The following is an 18,012-nucleotide window of genomic DNA, read 5'->3' on the forward strand; positions in this document are numbered from 1 at the left end:
GGAAGTGAGCCGCTCGTTTGAGAGGGAAGTGAGACGCTCGTTTGAGAGGGAAGTGAGCCGCTCGTTTGAGAGGGAAGTGAGCCGCTCGTTTGAGAGGGAAGTGAGCCGCTCGTTTGAGAGGGAAGTGAGCCGCTCGTTTGAGCGGGAAGTGAGCCACTCGTTTGAGAGGGAAGTGAGCCGCTCGTTTGAGAGGGAGGTGAGCCGCTCGTTTGAGAGGGAAGTGAGCCGCTCGTTTGAGAGGGAGGTGAGCCGCTCGTTTGAGAGGGAAGTGAGCCGCTCGTTTCAGCGGGAAGTGAGCCGCTCGTTTCAGCGGGAAGTGAGCCGCTCGTTTGAGAGGGAGGTGAGCCGCTCGTTTGAGAGGGAAGTGAGCCGCTCGTTTGAGAGGGAAGTGAGCCGCTCGTTTGAGAGGGAAGTGAGACGCTCGTTTGAGAGGGAAGTGAGCCGCTCGTTTGAGAGGGAAGTGAGCCGCTCGTTTGAGAGGGAAGTGAGCCGCTCGTTTGAGAGGGAAGTGAGCCGCTCGTTTGAGCGGGAAGTGAGCCGCTCGTTTGAGAGGGAAGTGAGCCGCTCGTTTGAGAGGGAGGTGAGCCGCTCGTTTGAGAGGGAGGTGAGCCGCTCGTTTGAGAGGGAAGTGAGCCGCTCGTTTGAGCGGGAAGTGAGCCGCTCGTTTCAGCGGGAAGTGAGCCGCTCGTTTGAGAGGGAGGTGAGCCGCTCGTTTGAGAGGGAAGTGAGCCGCTCGTTTGAGAGGGAGGTGAGCCGCTCGTTTGAGAGGGAAGTGAGCCGCTCGTTTGAGAGGGAGGTGAGCCGCTCGTTTGAGAGGGACGTGAGCCGCTCGTTTGAGAGGGAGGTGAGCCGCTCGTTTGAGAGGGAAGTGAGCCGCTCGTTTGAGCGGGAAGTGAGCCGCTCGTTTGAGAGGGAAGTGAGCCGCTCGTTTGAGGGGAAGTGAGCCGCTCGTTTGAGAGGGAAGTGAGCCGCTCGTTTGAGAGGGAAGTGAGCCGCTCGTTTGAGAGGGAAGTGAGCCGCTCGTTTGAGAGGGAAGTGAGCCGCTCGTTTGAGAGGGAAGTGAGCCGCTCGTTTGAGAGGGAAGTGAGCCGCTCGTTTGAGAGGGAAGTGAGCCGCTCGTTTGAAAGGGAAGTGAGCCGCTCGTTGAGAGGGAAGTGAGCCGCTCGTTTGAGCGGGAAGTGAGCCGCTCGTTTGAGAGGGAAGTGAGCCGCTCGTTTGAGAGGGAAGTGAGCCGCTCGTTTGAGAGGGAAGTGAGCCGCTCGTTTGAGAGGGAAGTGAGCCGCTCGTTTGAGCGGGAAGTGAGCCGCTCGTTTGAGCGGGAAGTGAGCCGCTCGTTTGAGCGGGAAGTGAGCCGCTCGTTTGAGAGAGAAGTGAGCCGCTCGTTTGAGAGGGAAGTGAGCCGCTCGTTTGAGCGGGAAGTGAGCCGCTCGTTTGAGAGGGAAGTGAGCCGCTCGTTTGAGAGGGAAGTGAGCCGCTCGTTTGAGCGCAGTGACACTGGCCAGCGTCTCGACCCACGTCCAAAACAGGAAGCGAATCGCCGTTATGCTTTTCACACAACGGGACGGAGAGAGAATAAAGATGACTGAGAATTATGGGAAATATTTCCTCTGTCCGTGGCACGGCGAGGTAATTAACCTTTGGAGGAAAATGAATGCATAATTAAACAAAGGGTTCTGTAAACACAAACACCTGCTTCTCCTTTCAGGCGTCCTGTCAGGGTCGTTTTGCACATGGAAAGAGGAGACAAGTTAGAGCCTGACTGTGTGGATCTGCAGCAGAACACACAGCCCTCGTGTGTCACATGACAGACATCAGGTCCTTTTCTGGGAATGTAAGTTAACTCAAATCACAGAGGCTGGGGAAGCTGTGGGTAAACCATTCTGTTGAGACCATAATCGCACAGGAACATCAATAAATCAACATCAATGATTTAATGAGAGATTAAACACTTTAAAAAGGACCTCCATGCCATGGGCACGATCTTTGAAATCATGGACCGGCTCAAAAAAAGAAGCAAGCACTTGAGAGTGATCCCAGTTACAGAAGCAGATAAAACAGCGTCCTCTGGCCTCAGCTTATTGCCAGGTCAGCAGCCCAGTCTGAGGGCGACTGTGAACATCATGCTCGGACGCGAGCGGCCATATTGCCACTTCCACCCCGTGTCCTCCGCACAGGGAGGTGATGGCCTAACGCTCCACTTCCTGCTCAGGTGCATTTCCAGCCTGGCTCGGTGAAAAGGTAAGGATTAGGTCATGATGACGGCCGTCTTTGTTTCAGAGCCGGACGGTGCAGCTAAACAGACTTCAGCAGACCCCTCCGGCACGATGCCCTCAACCCTAGTGTGGGGCGGCGGGTTTTGGGAGGTCGCACAGGTCAGTCAACACATGACTTGGGTGGGGCTCCCTGCCCAACATGCAACGTCTCTCCTGCAACTGAGAGGGGGGCGGGGGGTAATTCCATTAATTGGGACGCCCTGTAGATCTCACTCTCTCTAAATATATCCAGCTGTCTGAACCCGCCGCCATAAATTTGGCCCGTCTCAGTACTCCAACAGGACAATCTGGTAAGTGGCTTTAAAAAAAAAAAAAAGACATGTTTTCAAAGGGCTGGCCAGTTGAAAATGGATCTATTATGATGCATTTTACAAGCGCACAGATGCCCCGGAACTGTCCACTGCAGTGCCTGGCTCAGTTCCGGGTTGTTCCAGAGCATGATGGGGCTCCCTGTACACTGGCCAATGGGCGGGGGAGCAGCCATCCTGGGGGGGGAGGGGAGGGGGGGGGGAGCCTCCTGCTCTTCAGTAACACTGAACAGCGAAGAGGGAAGCCCAACAGGCCAGTAGGTGAGCCCAAACTCTGCCATCGCCTCATCGAAACCAGTAAACAGCGGCGCTCTGTCGAATGTGCCATCAAAGCAAAGAATCAGCGAAGAGTGTAAGGTGCAACTGTGCAATAAACAGAGTTATAAAGGTAGGGGCTCGCGAGTGAAGCAACCGTTAAAGATGAGTGTAGGTGGGGGGGGCACGTGGGACCCCACAAATTCAGAGCCTACCCGGGGAGTCGGGAAGAATGCAGTCATGTGACACGAGCGCCGTTATACCGCCACGGACACAGTCTAGACGAGTTTAGATGAGCTCCATCCCACAATGCAGCAGGGCCGACAACCTACAGCTCTACAAGAGGGGCTAGCTCATCTGTAGTACAGTGTGGCCTTCAGTGCTCATAGGTAAGCGCTTCCACTGATACACTCCTTCAATTGGAGTAAGGGTGACATGAGAAGGAGTTAAAATTACATGTTGGTGAGAATAAGTTACTCATTTTAAAAATAATTTATCCACCCCCAACATCCTCAAACATTAAAATGTAATTAGCACAGAAATGTTCTAAACTTGCATGATGACACACTGTCATTAATAAATGCAAAATTAAACAAACAGGCTTAATGATAATTAAGGAGTAGCTAATGGATTAATTACCACCCTCCCCAGGGCCGCCGTTCTGCTCGTGTTTGCGAGGTTAGCTAACATCCATACTGATTACAGACACTTCTGCTCATTGTGCACAAGCAAACAACCATCATCACAAGTAAAAGTTAAGTGCAATTTGGGAAACAACATAATAAATTGTATCAGCTCTGAGAAGCTTATGCACAAACCACAAAGAGCGAACTTAGCTGGTTCATTTAGCCTACATTTCCAATGTGGTGTAGCTAAATTCAGTCAACATACACAACCCATCCACCTTCTGATTGGCTGAAATAATTGAAATGTGTTCCCTTTTTAAGGCATTTTATAGCATGCAAATCACAGAGTAGCGTATTGTGCTTTCCTGTGAAACAGGATAAAACTTTAAGCCAGGGAGAACCAACTGCTGTTTGCCGTTCACCCTACAGATATTGATAAGTCAACATTAAAAAAGAACTCAAAATAATTCCCCACTAGGCTAGTCCTCCAGGCTAAACTACACCAGGAATAACAATCGGCTGCTGAAACAGAAACTGTGATGATGAACAGCTCAGAAAGCTGCTGCACATTTTAAGGAAACGGCAGCTACTGCACCCAAAATTGGGCTGGACTACAGAGCAGTGAAGACCCCACAGAGCTGTGACTTATCCACCCCTGTCCTAGGACTTTTTAGGGTAAATTCTATTTAGCCACAGCGAGAGTTGGAGTGAGAACGCTGGCTGTCAGGGACATAATGAAGCTGATATAATTAAAGCTGTTTGTCTCTGACACATCAAAGCCGTGGATGGAACCATCACTGTGAACTCCTACATCACTTTTCCCCCAATGACTATCCATCCAACCAGCTGTCACCTCCTACATCACTTTCCCCCAATGACTATCCATCCACTCCTACATCACTTTCCCCCAATGACTATCCATCCAACCAGCTGTCACCTCCTACATCACTTTCCCCCCAATGACTATCCATCCAACCAGCTGTCACCATGCAACATCACTTTCCCCCCAATGACTATCCATCCAACCAGCTGTCACCATGCAAAACAGCTCACTTATGCTCACCAAGTGCAAAGAGAAGGCCGTCCTTTTTGTACTGGAACAGTCACATAGGTCTGGTCACTGTGCTGAATACATTATTTTGTGAAATACAGGGAATTCATCATTTTTATGGGTTAAAATGACATTTTTTCATGTTCTCGTGGTGTGAACAGAGGGTACGAGTGTACCTGGTAGCCCCACTGATATATTTCAGCAGTTATAGTCTTTATAGGTGAACCACAAAGTTCTGGAAATGTTATGAATTATTAATTATTCATATTGTCCAAATGTGATTTAGGGCTAAGCCGTGGGCCTCTGTGGGTGTGTATGAGGCCCAATCAGATCCGCGGCCTGGCCAGCCCGACATGGCGTACGCGGTGGTTCAGACAGCCTCGTACAGAACCGCTCTGAGTGAACATGAGGTGAGAGAAGCAGGGGTCGAAGGTCACGGGTGAGAGACAGCGCAGCGTAAACACACCGGGCCGGCGGGGACGCGGATAGCCAATCACCCGACAGAAAGGATGTCTCTTTCTCCTTCTGCCGCGGCACAGAGCTGACAGCCGTTTGGCACGCTGGCCCACCGCCATCCCCGCCTGTCAGTCTGAGCGGGGGCGGGAGCAGGAGCGGGAGCGGGCCGGTCGCTCGCGGGGCGGAGGAGCGGGGCTCTGAGCGGCCGGTGAGCAGAGCGGCCGGTGAGCGAGGCTCCCATTTCCAAATATCTTACTAAACAAGTATAAGATTTTTGTTTTTTTAATTAAAGGGAGGGACTCGTATTACCACAGAGAAGCACATCAAGTCCACCTAGCCCCAACAGGCTAATCAGAGCCTGTCAATCCACCGATCGTGCTTTATTTAGGCTTCCACCACAGTGATCATTTAAAGGGTAACTGGAACAGTTCTGTGTTGGTCAGCTGGACATTGGAAATATGAAGTGTTTATCAAGAATGCTTTAAGGACAGATAGGCTTTTCCCAGACACACATCCTTTCATTTTCAACAGTCTTAGAGAGCTTAAAATGAAGGTCAAGCATAAGTCAGACATGTTAATTTATTACAGAAGGGCATAGTATTGATAGCTTTCCAGAGAATGACCCTGTGCCTTTTTAAAGAGACGAATTGGACTTGATGGTTTTGTGCTGTAGCCAATGCTCTCCCCACTCAGATGAGATACTGTTTCCCCTCCCAGCTGCCAATATGGCAGGATATACAACGTGTCCGTCCCTCTCCCCCGTCCCTCTCCCCCGTCCCTCTCCCTCGTCCCTCTCCCCCGTCCCTCTCCCCCGTCCCTCTCCCCAGTCCCGCTCCCCCGTCCCTCTCCCCCGTCCCGCTCCCCAGTCCCGCTCCCCAGTCCCGCTCCCCAGTCCCTCTCCCCCGTCCTGCCCCCCCGTCCCTCTCCCCCGTCCCGCTCCCCCGTCCCTCTCCCCCGTCCCGCTCCCCAGTCCCTCTCCCCCGTCCCTCTCCCCAGTCCCTCTCCCCCGTCCCGCCCCCCCGTCCCTCTCCCCCGTCCCGCTCCCCCGTCCCTCTCCCCCGTCCCGCTCCCCAGTCCCTCTCCCCCGTCCCTCTCCCCAGTCCCTCTCCCTCGTCCCTCTCCCCCGTCCCGCTCCCTCGTCCCTCTCCCCCGTCCCTCTCCCCCGTCCCTCTCCCCCGTCCCTCTCCCCCGTCCCGCTCCCCCGTCCCGCTCCCCCGTCCCTCTCCCCCGTCCCGCTCCCCCGTCCCTCTCCCCCGTCCCTCACCCCCGTCCCGTCCCCGGCCTCTCCATTAGGCTGAGACCAGGCCCTGAAGCGGAACGGCAGAGCTGCTGTTAAACGGATCATCACCCCCCCCCTCGCTCCCCCCCTCCCCCGTCCTCTCACTCCCACACTCGCCCGCTCGTCGCTGGGTGCACTGCGGAGCCTGTCCTGGGCCGAGGGGCGGGAGGGAGGTCACGCTCTGCACCAGGCAGCCCAAACCCCTGTAACTGCGCAGGAAGTGAGGTCATACTGCGTCGGTCTCTCCGCACCCAATTACAAAAATCGCTCCACCTCCACCAAGTTACATGTGAAGCTTTTTATTTCCGAACCAAAAGTGAATCAGTGCAGCCTTTCCAAAGCAGAGCTGTGTTTAGTGCAGTCTGTGCTGATGCAGTTGGAGCGGAGGGGCTGAGTGATGCGTTTCCTGTTTCTCCGCTGCGCTGCGCTGTCTACTGCCGTTCCGAGGTCTTTGCGGTGAGCTTCACTTCTAAGCAATCGTATCGTTCCCCGCCCCCGCCCCCACCCCACCCCACCTCCCCCTCCCCCCCCCGCACGGTAACGAACACCCAGATCGATAACTCAGGCCTGTTTAGTGCAGCTCTCTGGCACTGCTGTTTGGCGGCCACTCGAACCCGGGCCCCCAGGTCTCAGTGCTCCACCCCTCCTGCAGCCCCCCCCCCCGCAGGGCACGAGCACATACAGCACAGAGAGGGGGGGATGCCCCGAGCTCGTCGCAGCCTCTCTGCCTCTCTGATGACAGCGTGAGCGCTGACTGTAGAATCAGTCGCCAGCAGACTGTGCTGCACCCGCCAGACCCTCCGCGCTCATCGCCAGGACAACGGCGGCCAAACCGCTGCTCCCACGCTGCTCCCAGCACAGCGGGTCGCGACGTCGCTGCTCGGCAAGCGTCTGAAAAGCCTCAGCCAGGAGAAGCACACCTGACTGGCAGAGGGTTTGTTTCGGTGTTTTATATGAAACACTATCTCCTGGTAACAGAGAACTTATCCTTATTTAGGTCAGAGGGAATGAGGAAGTGCAATTTCTGTTTTTTTTTACTGACTCCAAAACCTTAAGAACTTAGAAAACTATTGGTGACAACAGGGGTGTGGGGAGTGAGGAAGGGGGGGGGGGGTTGAGGACTATGCTCTGTCACATGACCACCCCCCCCCCCCCCTATTCTACAGCTGGTGGGGGAGGAGAAAAAAAACATTTTGTGGAAATCCCACCTTTGTCTCAAAAGAAATGCCCGGAGTGTTGAAATGCTTATTAATGGTTATTAAATGATGCATATGAATCGAGGAAGGATTGATCAGAAGTGCTCTTCACCTACAGGGCCAGTGCTACACAAACTTCATTAGCAGCTTCGGGTTGAAATGTTACACTGAATTCAGGAAATTTGAAAATCCACATTTAATTTGCATCCCATTGGACACACCCTGAAACTTTACACAAAGCTTTATTACAGTCACAGTCTTCTTGGGATTTAAACACTCTTTCAAAGGGAATTCTGCTTTGTACAGGTTGTCGGGGTTCTTCCAGGACACCCCCCGTTTGATTAACCGCGGTTTGGTCCGGGGGGGGGGGGGCAGAGTGCCACGTCGCAGCCAGCAATGGCAGCCAGAGGCGTTGGGTTTCTGGGCACCTGCAGGCGTGCGCGGCATGCTAACGTGCTCGGCATGCTAACGTGCTCTGCCTCCCCCGTCCGGCTGCCCTTTAATTCGTTTTTAAGTTAAAAGCCTGCGCATTATTAGCCACTTGAGCTCAGTTCAGCACACACTTTGCCAGAGCCGGAGTTTAAGTTGGTTTTTGGCAGAAATTCCACACAGATCGAATGCCAAGTGCCGGATGGAAAACCCCCCTCACACTTTTCCTTTTAATCCAACGGCTTTTAGGCTGTAGGGCAGCTGAGGGCATTGTAATGGGGCTTTTAGGCCCTAGGGCAGCTGATGGCATTGTAATGGGGCTTTTAGGCCCTAGGGCAGCTGAGGGCATTGTAATGGGGCTTTTAGGCTGTAGGGCAGCTGAGGGCATTGTAATGGGGCTTTTAGGCTGTAGGGCAGCTGAGGGCATTGTAATGGGGCTTTTAGGCTGTAGGGCAGCTGAGGGCATTGTAATGGGGCTTTTAGGCCCTAGGGCAGCTGAGGGCATTGTAATGGGGCTTTTAGGCCCTAGGGCAGCTGATGGCATTGTAATGGGGCTTTTAGGCCCTAGGGCAGCTGAGGGCATTGTAATGGGGCTTTTAGGCTGTAGGGCAGCTGAGGGCATTGTAATGGGGCTTTTAGGCCCTAGGGCAGCTGAGGGCATTGTAATGGGGCTTTTAGGCCCTAGGGCAGCTGAGGGCATTGTAATGGGGCTTTTAGGCCCTAGGGCAGCTGAGGGCATTGTAATGGGGCTTTTAGGCCCTAGGGCAGCTGAGGGCATTGTAATGGGGCTTTTAGGCTGTAGGGCAGCTGAGGGCATTGTAATGGGGCTTTTAGGCCCTAGGGCAGCTGAGGGCATTGTAAGAGCCAGGAGGAGGTGCAGCCAGTGCCTTGCCCTGAAGAGAAGTCTGGTAAAGAGATACAGCTCTTTCACGTCCCCGTCTCTTAAAATTAATTAGGGACTTAACAAGGGACAAAATATTAGGCGCAGGGGAAAACAATAATCACACACAGCAAGGGAAGATCATAACACTGCGGTGAAGACAGGATAATAAAATATGACAAAGGTAGAGTTTACCCCAAGGTCAGCATAATTACAATTGATTTTGACATACTATAGTATGAATTTAATCCCCCCACCCTGACAGACAGACTGACAGATAGACACACACACACACACACACACACACACACACAGAGTGTACAATTTGAATCTTTATCTCTACATTAGAGAGAAAAATAACTTGAAAGTTTTGACTAGCCACAAAACTGTGTAATTGGAGCCCGGGCCTGCTGGATCTGGAGGGTTGAGCACAGAATGAAAATGGGGCAGCTCCTGTTTAAAAGGAGCTACTGCTAACACAAGCAGGAAATATTAATGTCCAGCAAAAATCCATCTAGCCAATAAGCACATACACTGCCTCCAGCTTCATCTAATAAATGCTGTTAACAGACAATTGTGATTTACTTTGTTTTATTTAATTCAAGGCCAACAGTATTCTCTCATATGTTCAACATATTGCCAGAACCTGTCAGGGATCGGAAATTGTCTCCAGGTTGGAAATGCAGCTTAAGTGACTTGATCATTCAACACATGAAACAGAAAGTTTCATGCAGATGCCCTAATTTCAGGTTATTTTTTCTTGCCAAGTTTTAGAGAATTTTACACAAATTGGTTAATAGCGATTCACTTCTTGAACAATGCTGACAACGTGGCCAATTACGCGACTCTGTTGTGCAGACAACACAACTGGCTGTCATTAAACGGTCCTGAAATTAGGGATGCCCCTCGTTCACTCACAGAGTGAGCAAACAGCTCCCCAGAACTAACAACACCTTCACTTTCCACCGCAAGGCCAAACAACAAACACCACAAAATTATTCATGAATAGTAGTACAGTAGTTGCAACCCTCAATGCTAGCCATTTTTATTGTGAATACAATTCCTGCCTATAGAAAAATCAGCTAGTAAGAGAACACAGGCTGTGGAGAGGCAGAATACAGAATACCACATCTGAATTCATAATAGAACAAACATCACTAACGGGTCACTTATTGAACAGGGGGTGTTTTGCTGCACTTTGATGTGAACGGCACAAAAACATCCATCCTCACAAACAAGCATCATCTTAATATGTTACAATCTGTATAACTGGAGTAACTGGAGCCTTGGAACTTTGGCTAATGATTAATATTGATTTTAATGAAGAAAAAAACCATTCATCCTACTATTTGAGAAGAAAAATACATCTATTGAGGACTCCGTTTGAAATGAAAACCTAAAGCTCGCAGGGAAAAAAGAGCTCCACCATCCACCAACATTTTACACACAGGTGCATTAATCAGAAACAGGGCAGGGGAGGGACCACATATCCCAGAATGCCCCAGGATGGCCAGTGCTTACTTACTATGTGCAGGCTGTGCCTTTCCACACCTCGTTCTGTAGTTCTACTGTAGAGCTCTCCATGGCTGATTAAGGATCAGCTAACACAACGCTGTACAAACCCAGACCACTCTGTCCCAGAAACTGAAACGGATCCACAGCCGATGATGAGGGGCAAATCTATCTGTACTGCCCCTCCTACCCCAAACAAGAAAGAGAATCGGAGACAGGAAGCTGTGACAGGAAGTTGTGGGTATTACAGTGCTCCAGTGAGGTCACTGCCCACAGAGTAGCGTTTGGCTACAGGCTGCTTACAGCAGCTTTGTCATCTCAATGCAAAAAACATTCACATAAAGCTCTTAAAGCATGACATAGTGCAGATCACACTGGTGCATGACATAGTGCAGATCACACTGGTGCACAGTTAGGTTAAAGCATGACATAGTGCAGATCACACTGGTGCATGACATAGTGCAGATCACACCAGTGCACAGTTAGGTTAAAGCATGACATAGTGCAGATCACACTGGTGCATGACATAGTGCAGATCACACCAGTGCACAGTTAGGTTAAAGCATGACAGTGCAGATCACACCAGTGCACAGTTAGGTTAAAGCATGACATAGTGCAGATCACACCAGTGCACAGTTAGGTTAAAGCATGACATAGTGCAGATCACACTGGTGCACAGTTAGGTTAAAGCATGACATAGTGCAGATCACACTGGTGCACAGTTAGGTTAAAGCATGACATAGTGCAGATCACACTGGTGCATGACATAGTGCAGATCACACTGGTGCACAATTAGGTTAAAGCATGACATAGTGCAGATCACACCGGTGCACAGTTAGGTTAAAGCATGACATACTGCAGATCACACCGGTGCACAGTTAGGTTAAAGCATGACATACTGCAGCTCACACCGGTGCACAGTTAGGTTAAAGCATGACAGTGCAGATCACACCGGTGCACAGTTAGGTTAAAGCATGACATAGGCCTACTGCAGATCACACCGGTGCACAGTTAGGTTAAAGCATGACATACTGCAGCTCACACCGGTGCACAGTTAGCTTATTCGCCTGTGCTCTGTACTTCAAAGCACTTTGTCTGGATACAAATGAGAACCGTCTGCTTCTCAGGAAAAGTTTGTATCAACATTGTTTTCCCCCGGAACGTTACATTGCTTTAATGTGAACACAGAATATCTTTCTGAAAATGTTAGCCTACTTCAGAGAGTGCAGACACCACAGCATTGACTTGTGACAAGTTCAAAATAAATGCAAACCCGTCTCTCCCTGAACGTGAATTACACATGTCCAATTTAAAAGTGAATACATAATCATGAAAGCCGATATTCCTGTGATTTTGTTTATCATTGTGGCCTGATTTTGCCATCTGATAAGTGTATGCCATACAGGCTGTAGTCTGAAGACAAGGAAAGCATTCTCAATTTACATTACACAATGCCGACCTGTTTGTTCAGCACACGTCTTTATCCAGGGCAACTCACAATGTAACGCCTGTTAAATTGCCTCTTCAAATGTCACAGAGTCCAACCTGCTACCTTTTGGCCTCCAAATCAAAGCAGCACAGTTTTTAACCCTTTAAGGTTGAAGATCACAAACACGGGATTAGAACGTTCTTAACTGAACATTCTAATGCTGATGTTACAATCACTGCTGGTGACTAGAAACAGTGGAGTTCTAGAACACTGACTTGGGATTTTGATGATGATTTTTGGACGGATGATTGGATGACTTTGTGTGGCTCGTCCATGCCTGCGTGGGCAGTCGTGTGGGCAGTCGTACTGTGCAGAAAAGAGCAGCTCTCTCTCTCTGTCATCAGAACACCAGTACAGGACTCCCTTCCAAACATCCCTGAGCCAGCCTGACCCAAGCTGACACCAGCACATCCCTGACCCAGCCTGACATCAACACATCCCTGACCCAGCACATCCCTGACCCAGCCTGACCCAGCACATCCCCGACCCAGCACATCCCTGACCCAGCCTGACACCAGCACATCCCTGACCCAGCCTCACACCAGCACATCCCCGACCCAGCCTGACCCAGCACATCCCTGACCCAGCCTGACATCAACACATCCCTGACCCAGCCTCACACACTACACTCAAGTACACTACTGAAATAAGCATGTTTACTATGTATATAAATAATGGAATTAGCTAAATAATGGAATTATAAAGTTTGCAATTTGATTGCATACAATACTGAGAATAGTTATGCATTTTATTTCCAATCATTCAGTATTCCCTTGAGTAACTAGCTGTTGGTAATTTCAGATAAAAAACAAATAAAAACATTAAATAGCTAGCATCAATGCATCATTTCTGCAATGTAACAAAAACTACACAGTAATCCCTTTCTTTGTAAATTTCTTAAGCCAATGCACCGATTCAGTGGCAACCTAATGTTGATATTCACTTTGCCGTTTTTCCTGTTTCTTATTTGCACAGTACATTGTCAGTAAATAGTCTTTTGATAAATGTTACGTTCTACCTTCGGGTTCCTCTGGCGGACAGAGAGCGTAATAACACATCTCTTTATTATATGACTGATAAAAGCACAACCTAAAGCTAAACTGAACATCCTACGTTGGGTCAAATGAACAAAAAATACCGATTGCGATTCCTTTCATATTAGAAACTAACACGGTGCTAAATATCCGAGGCTGCGTCGCACGACGACCAGGCAATCAAGAAAAAGGGCATATTACTGCTTCACGCGAGCGTTGTTATTGATCGCGGTATGTCTGAAATGAACGGCTGCAAAGCGAAGGCAGAAAAGCCTGAACTTCAGGTGACCGACCATGGCTTTGACTCGGCGGCTTGCAGACATGAACTCTCCTGAACTGGGAGGGGTGGAAGAAAAGACATCATCTTAAAAAATCTCTTGCGACCGACTCCCAAAACCTCTCGAAATAATTCGATCGCAAGTATCTCGCTAGCTAAACCACATCGTTCGTTTGATCATAAGAAAGTTAGCTAGCTAGCTAGACGTTTTGCATGAAAACAGGAAATAAGTTACCGAGCGGTGTTGGATATCGCCCTAACGCAGGGGCATGGAAGCCTGAGTCTAGCCTGGCTTGTCTGATCCGGCTGACCCTTCATTTTATTGCGGCCAGATTCGCAGATCCTCCCCTTTTCGCTTCCAAGAGAGAGACACATACTTCAATGGTCAGATTCACAAAAACGCTCCGCCATAAATGCCATATACAGACAACACACACGCTTACTGACCGCAACCTTGAGAACAGGACCTTTATCGATCATTTAGCACTAAAGACAGTGGTTATTATACACTCGCTAGCAACTCATCGCCAACATGGCTGCCTAACACAGACCTAAAAAAGGAGAAATAACCTACGCCGTGTCTTTGTCCGTTTCACCTCTTTAACCCTAAACTACTGCGCAAAACATACGGAGAGCCATTAAAAATCTCACAAATCGACTTACGTGCAGGCAGGCGTTTGGGTTGGTCCTGCTTCCTCCGGGGCATTTTCTCCCCTTTTTCTCACATTCTCCTCCTTGTTTAGGGATAAGAAGAAAAAAGGATTTTTCCCATTGAAATTGTATGCGAGTGTCTGGCGGCAGGGACTTGTCGAGCACCTGGCTGTCCCCGGTTTTAAGAGTGTGTTGTTGGGGGTATGAACACAGGAGGACGAGGTAGTGGTGGTGTTGTTGCCGTGTCTTGACTATGGCTGCTCTCTGTGTATGTGTGTCTCCGAGCCCCTAACTAACACTAATGCAGGGATCAAAGGGCAGCGGCAGCGGAGCAGACACACGCGCACACTCTCTCGCGCACACACACACAGGATCTCGGCTCCGAGAGCGCCAGCGCCCGGCGGAGCTCGCGGCACAAGGCGGACGGACAAGGTGCCCCCGAGCTTTCTGGGTGTATACTGCCGTAATAACGACCGCTTGCACGAATATACCAATATAACGTTAGAAGCATATACGCAGAAGTAGGATCAATATTTATTTATTAAACGCGCAGTAACATAATTATACACGGTTTAATTAAAAAATGAGATAATAATACTCGTCGGCTCCTTTTCTCTCTGCATATTGTGAATACTGTTGTGAATACTACAAATGTATAATGCTTAATTGTTCTGGAAAGTATTAATTAGCGAACTAATACGAAAATAATGATTAGTATTTTTTTTCTTCTTTTTTTGGTGTTGGGGAGTGGTAGGCGCAATGTTTGCCATCAGTTTAGATATCTCTGTAGCCTAGGTAAGTGTACATATACATTTAAAATTACTTTTCCAGATATCGATTTTGACCGCTGCTTTGTTTTTTGTCTGTGTGGTTTTAAGACTTTTTGCACACGTTTATTTATTTATTCATTCATTAATTCATTTTGCAGGGTTTTGTTAAAAACAACTGTCACAAAGACTTGATTTTTTACTATTTTTCTCTAAGTATTCTGTGCAAAGTAGGCTAGTTCAAATAATGTGATACATAATATTAAATGTTACTTGTCTCTTCAAACAACCTTACAAGTCTTTAAAACAATAAATAAAATGAATTAACAGTTGCTTAGGGCAATATTACAGCAATACCAGGACATATAAATGCACACTTAATATACACTACATTTCCAAAAGTATGTGGACACCTCTTCTTATTAGTGGTTTTGACTATTTCAGCCACACCCATTGCTAACAGGTGCATAAAATCAAGCATACAGCCATGCAATCTCCATTGACAAACATTGGCAGTAGAATGGGTCGTAATGAAGAACTCAGTGACTTTCAACATGGTACTATCATAGGATACCATCTTTCCAGTTTGTCAAATTTCTGCCCTGCTAGAGCTGCCGCAGTCAACTGTATGTGCTGTTAGTTGTGAAGTGGAAACGTATGAAAGCAACAACAGCTCAGCCGCGAAGCAGTAGGCCACACAAGCTCACAGAACGAGACCGCTGAATTGTGTAGCACATTTAAATAGTCTCTCCTTGGTTGCAACACTCACTACAGAGTTCCAAACTACCACTGGAAACAACGTCAGCACAAGAACTGTCTTGTCGGGAGCTTCATGAAATGAGTTTCTATGGCTGAGCAGCCATATTCAAGCCTAAGATCACCATGCGCAATGCCAAGCATCGGCTGGAGTGGTGTAAAGTACACCGCCATTGGACTCTGGAGCAGTGGAAACATGTTCTCTGGAGTGATGAATCACACTTCACTATCTGGCAGTCTGACAGAGGAATCTGGGTTTGGCAGAATGCATAGTGCCAAATGTACTGGCCTGAATGGTGCCAACTGTAAAGTTTGGTGGAGGAGGAATAATAGTCTGGGGCTGGTTTTTTTTGGTTTGGGCTAGGCCCCTTAGTTCCAGTGATGGGAAATCTTAATGCTACAGCATACAATGACATTCTGGAGAATTGTGTGCTTCCAACTTTGTGACAACAGTTTGAGGAAAGCCCTTTCCTGTTTCAGCATGACAATGCCCCCATGCACAAAGCAAGGCCCATAAAGAAATGGTTTGCTGAGCCTGTTGGGGAAGAACTTGACTGGCCTGCACATAGCCCTGACCTCAACCCCATCAAACACCTTTGGGATGAATTGGAATGCCAAAGGTGAGCCAGGCCTTATGCCCAACATCAGTGCCCAACCTCACTAATGCTCTTGTGGCTGAATGGAAGTGAATCCCCACAGCCATGTTACAAAATCTAAGAAACGGAGAATAACAAAACATTTTTTAGAAATGATCACCAACAGCTCCACTGACCATTGCCAGTATTTTAGGCTGATCCGGTACATACCATTTGAAAGAGAATATTCTTCTAAGATGGCTAAAAAATAAATTAATAAGAGCTCTAGGCCCAATAATGCAAATTAATGGAGGAAAGATGAGATGGCACTGCTTTGGAATATTTCTTGTTTAGATTGAGTAAGCCACACAGCTCAAATTGTTTATTGTCATTTTGGTGCAGTGTTTGTCAGGCCTGGTTTAGCAAATATGCCTGTACAGATGTGTTGAGTGTTTGCTTTTATTATATGCTTTGTGTTTGGGAGTAGCGTAACTTTGCAGATTTATTTACGTATTTTCAGTCTGCTGATAGCAGCCATCACTCCCTGAGTAACTCTGGCAAATTGTGCATTTATCTGCATCCTCCTGACGGTGGCCCACACAGGAGATTATATGCAGCATCCCTGCTCAAAGTGTGCTAATTGGATGTCACACTCAGTAGCCCCCTTAACATATTTTGTTGAGATAATGCAGTTTGATGTAGACTGACATGCATAATATATGCACATTGTTAAAATTGCCATGCCTTTCATGCAAGGAAAGCAAATATATGCTCTAAGCTATGCATATGCCCCAGTTAATACTCAGCACAATGTCCAGTGTTAATTCAGCTCTAACTGGGTGTGTTTGAGTCCAACAGGGACCACATGTACTCTGTAAGAGTTCATTTAATACTGAACATTTTCCTGTGTAAAAATAATTTGGCACTTAATCTTTGCCTGTGACTGGGACAATTAATTGTGATCAGTTGAAAAATAAAATCTGTTTATGTTTACAGCATTGGCGGTATGAAGTGTGTGTGCGGTATGATGTGTGTGTGCGGTATGAAGTGTGTGTGCGGTATGGAGCGTGTGTGCGGTATGGAGTCTGTGTGCCGTATGAAGTGTGTGTGCAGTATGGAGTGTGTGTGCAGTATGATGTGTGTGTGCGGTATGAAGTGTGTGTGCAGTATAATGTGTGTGTGCGGTATGAAGTGTGTGTGCAGTATGGAGTGTGTGTGCAGTATGAAGTGTTTCTCTCCACAGTCGTGACTGCTCCTCTTCGTTCACACTAGTCTGTGGTGAGTCAGAAGCAGTTCCTTATGATAGCAATTAGCCAGTGTTCTAATTATTCCTCTCAGCTGACCGCAGGTTACTTACGTACGCTTTGCCTTTTCTTAATTAGAATACAGCACAACATGATTAGAATCCCCACGGAGTTCAGTAGGTCCAGCGGGATCTCACACACACTAATGGTGGGTAGTGTGTGTGTGTGTGTGCATGTGTACATGTGTGAGAAAGGATATATATACTAGTTCCAGGGTCTGCAAAAGGCACGGTAGTGAGATCTAGCATTATATAAATTAAGGATAATTACTTTATTATTAACTGCATATTGTTATTGCTAACTGTGTCATTACAGTCAATTTCAGGAAAATAACATTATGATGCCGCCACTTTAGATTAACTGCTGTGGTGCCCTTGAGCGAAGCACAGTGATGTAAAATGGAAGTCCTGCTGTTTAAATGGACAATGGAGGTGTACAATGTGAGCTGTTTAATTTCGCCCGGAAGCCATTTTCACCAGTAACTGCCTCTCTCTCACAGCCACAGGCACAGGAGAGCTGGGGGGGGGGGGGTTTCCTGCATGCGAGAAAAAAGAACTAAAACGTTTTAAAGGTTCTGATGAAAACCTGAGACTGCTCTAAAATGTTCTCTGGCAGCTCTGGCTCTAACCAGCGAAATGCTTCCACGGGCTCTGCCAGGTGAACACAACTCAGGTATGACACGTGTCACCACACCTGCACATCAAACTCCACCTGCAGCCAGAGCCTCCATCTGCTTCTGAGCCACTCTGCGTGCGTGTGTGTGTGTGTGTGCGTGTGTGTGCGTGTGTGCGTGTGTGTGTGCATGCTCTTTGTGTACTGATGGGGATTCCCCCATGCACAGTAACAGTCCTGTAACTTGCAGAATTCTTATCAGGCATCTGTAGCTGAAGTACA

General features: G+C 48.4%; 1 protein-coding gene across 2 annotated transcripts in view; it reads right to left on the reverse strand.

Moving 5' to 3' along the window:
* Positions 1-14,172, reverse strand: part of znf827 (zinc finger protein 827) — a 42,672-nt gene extending 28,500 nt beyond the window's left edge. The window contains exon 1 of one of the 2 annotated variants that reach the window (XM_035427658.1): positions 13,729-14,172. In XM_035427658.1, the coding sequence (XP_035283549.1) occupies positions 13,729-13,771 (43 nt within the window). In that variant the 5' untranslated portion in view covers positions 13,772-14,172. The remainder of the gene's footprint in view (positions 1-13,728) is intronic. The other variant, XM_035427659.1, reaches the window with a different exon arrangement.
* Between the last annotated feature and the right edge of the window lie 3,840 nt (positions 14,173-18,012).

Source organism: Anguilla anguilla, chromosome 7 (assembly GCF_013347855.1).
Source record: "Anguilla anguilla isolate fAngAng1 chromosome 7, fAngAng1.pri, whole genome shotgun sequence".
NCBI classification, from domain to species: domain Eukaryota; kingdom Metazoa; phylum Chordata; class Actinopteri; order Anguilliformes; family Anguillidae; genus Anguilla; species Anguilla anguilla.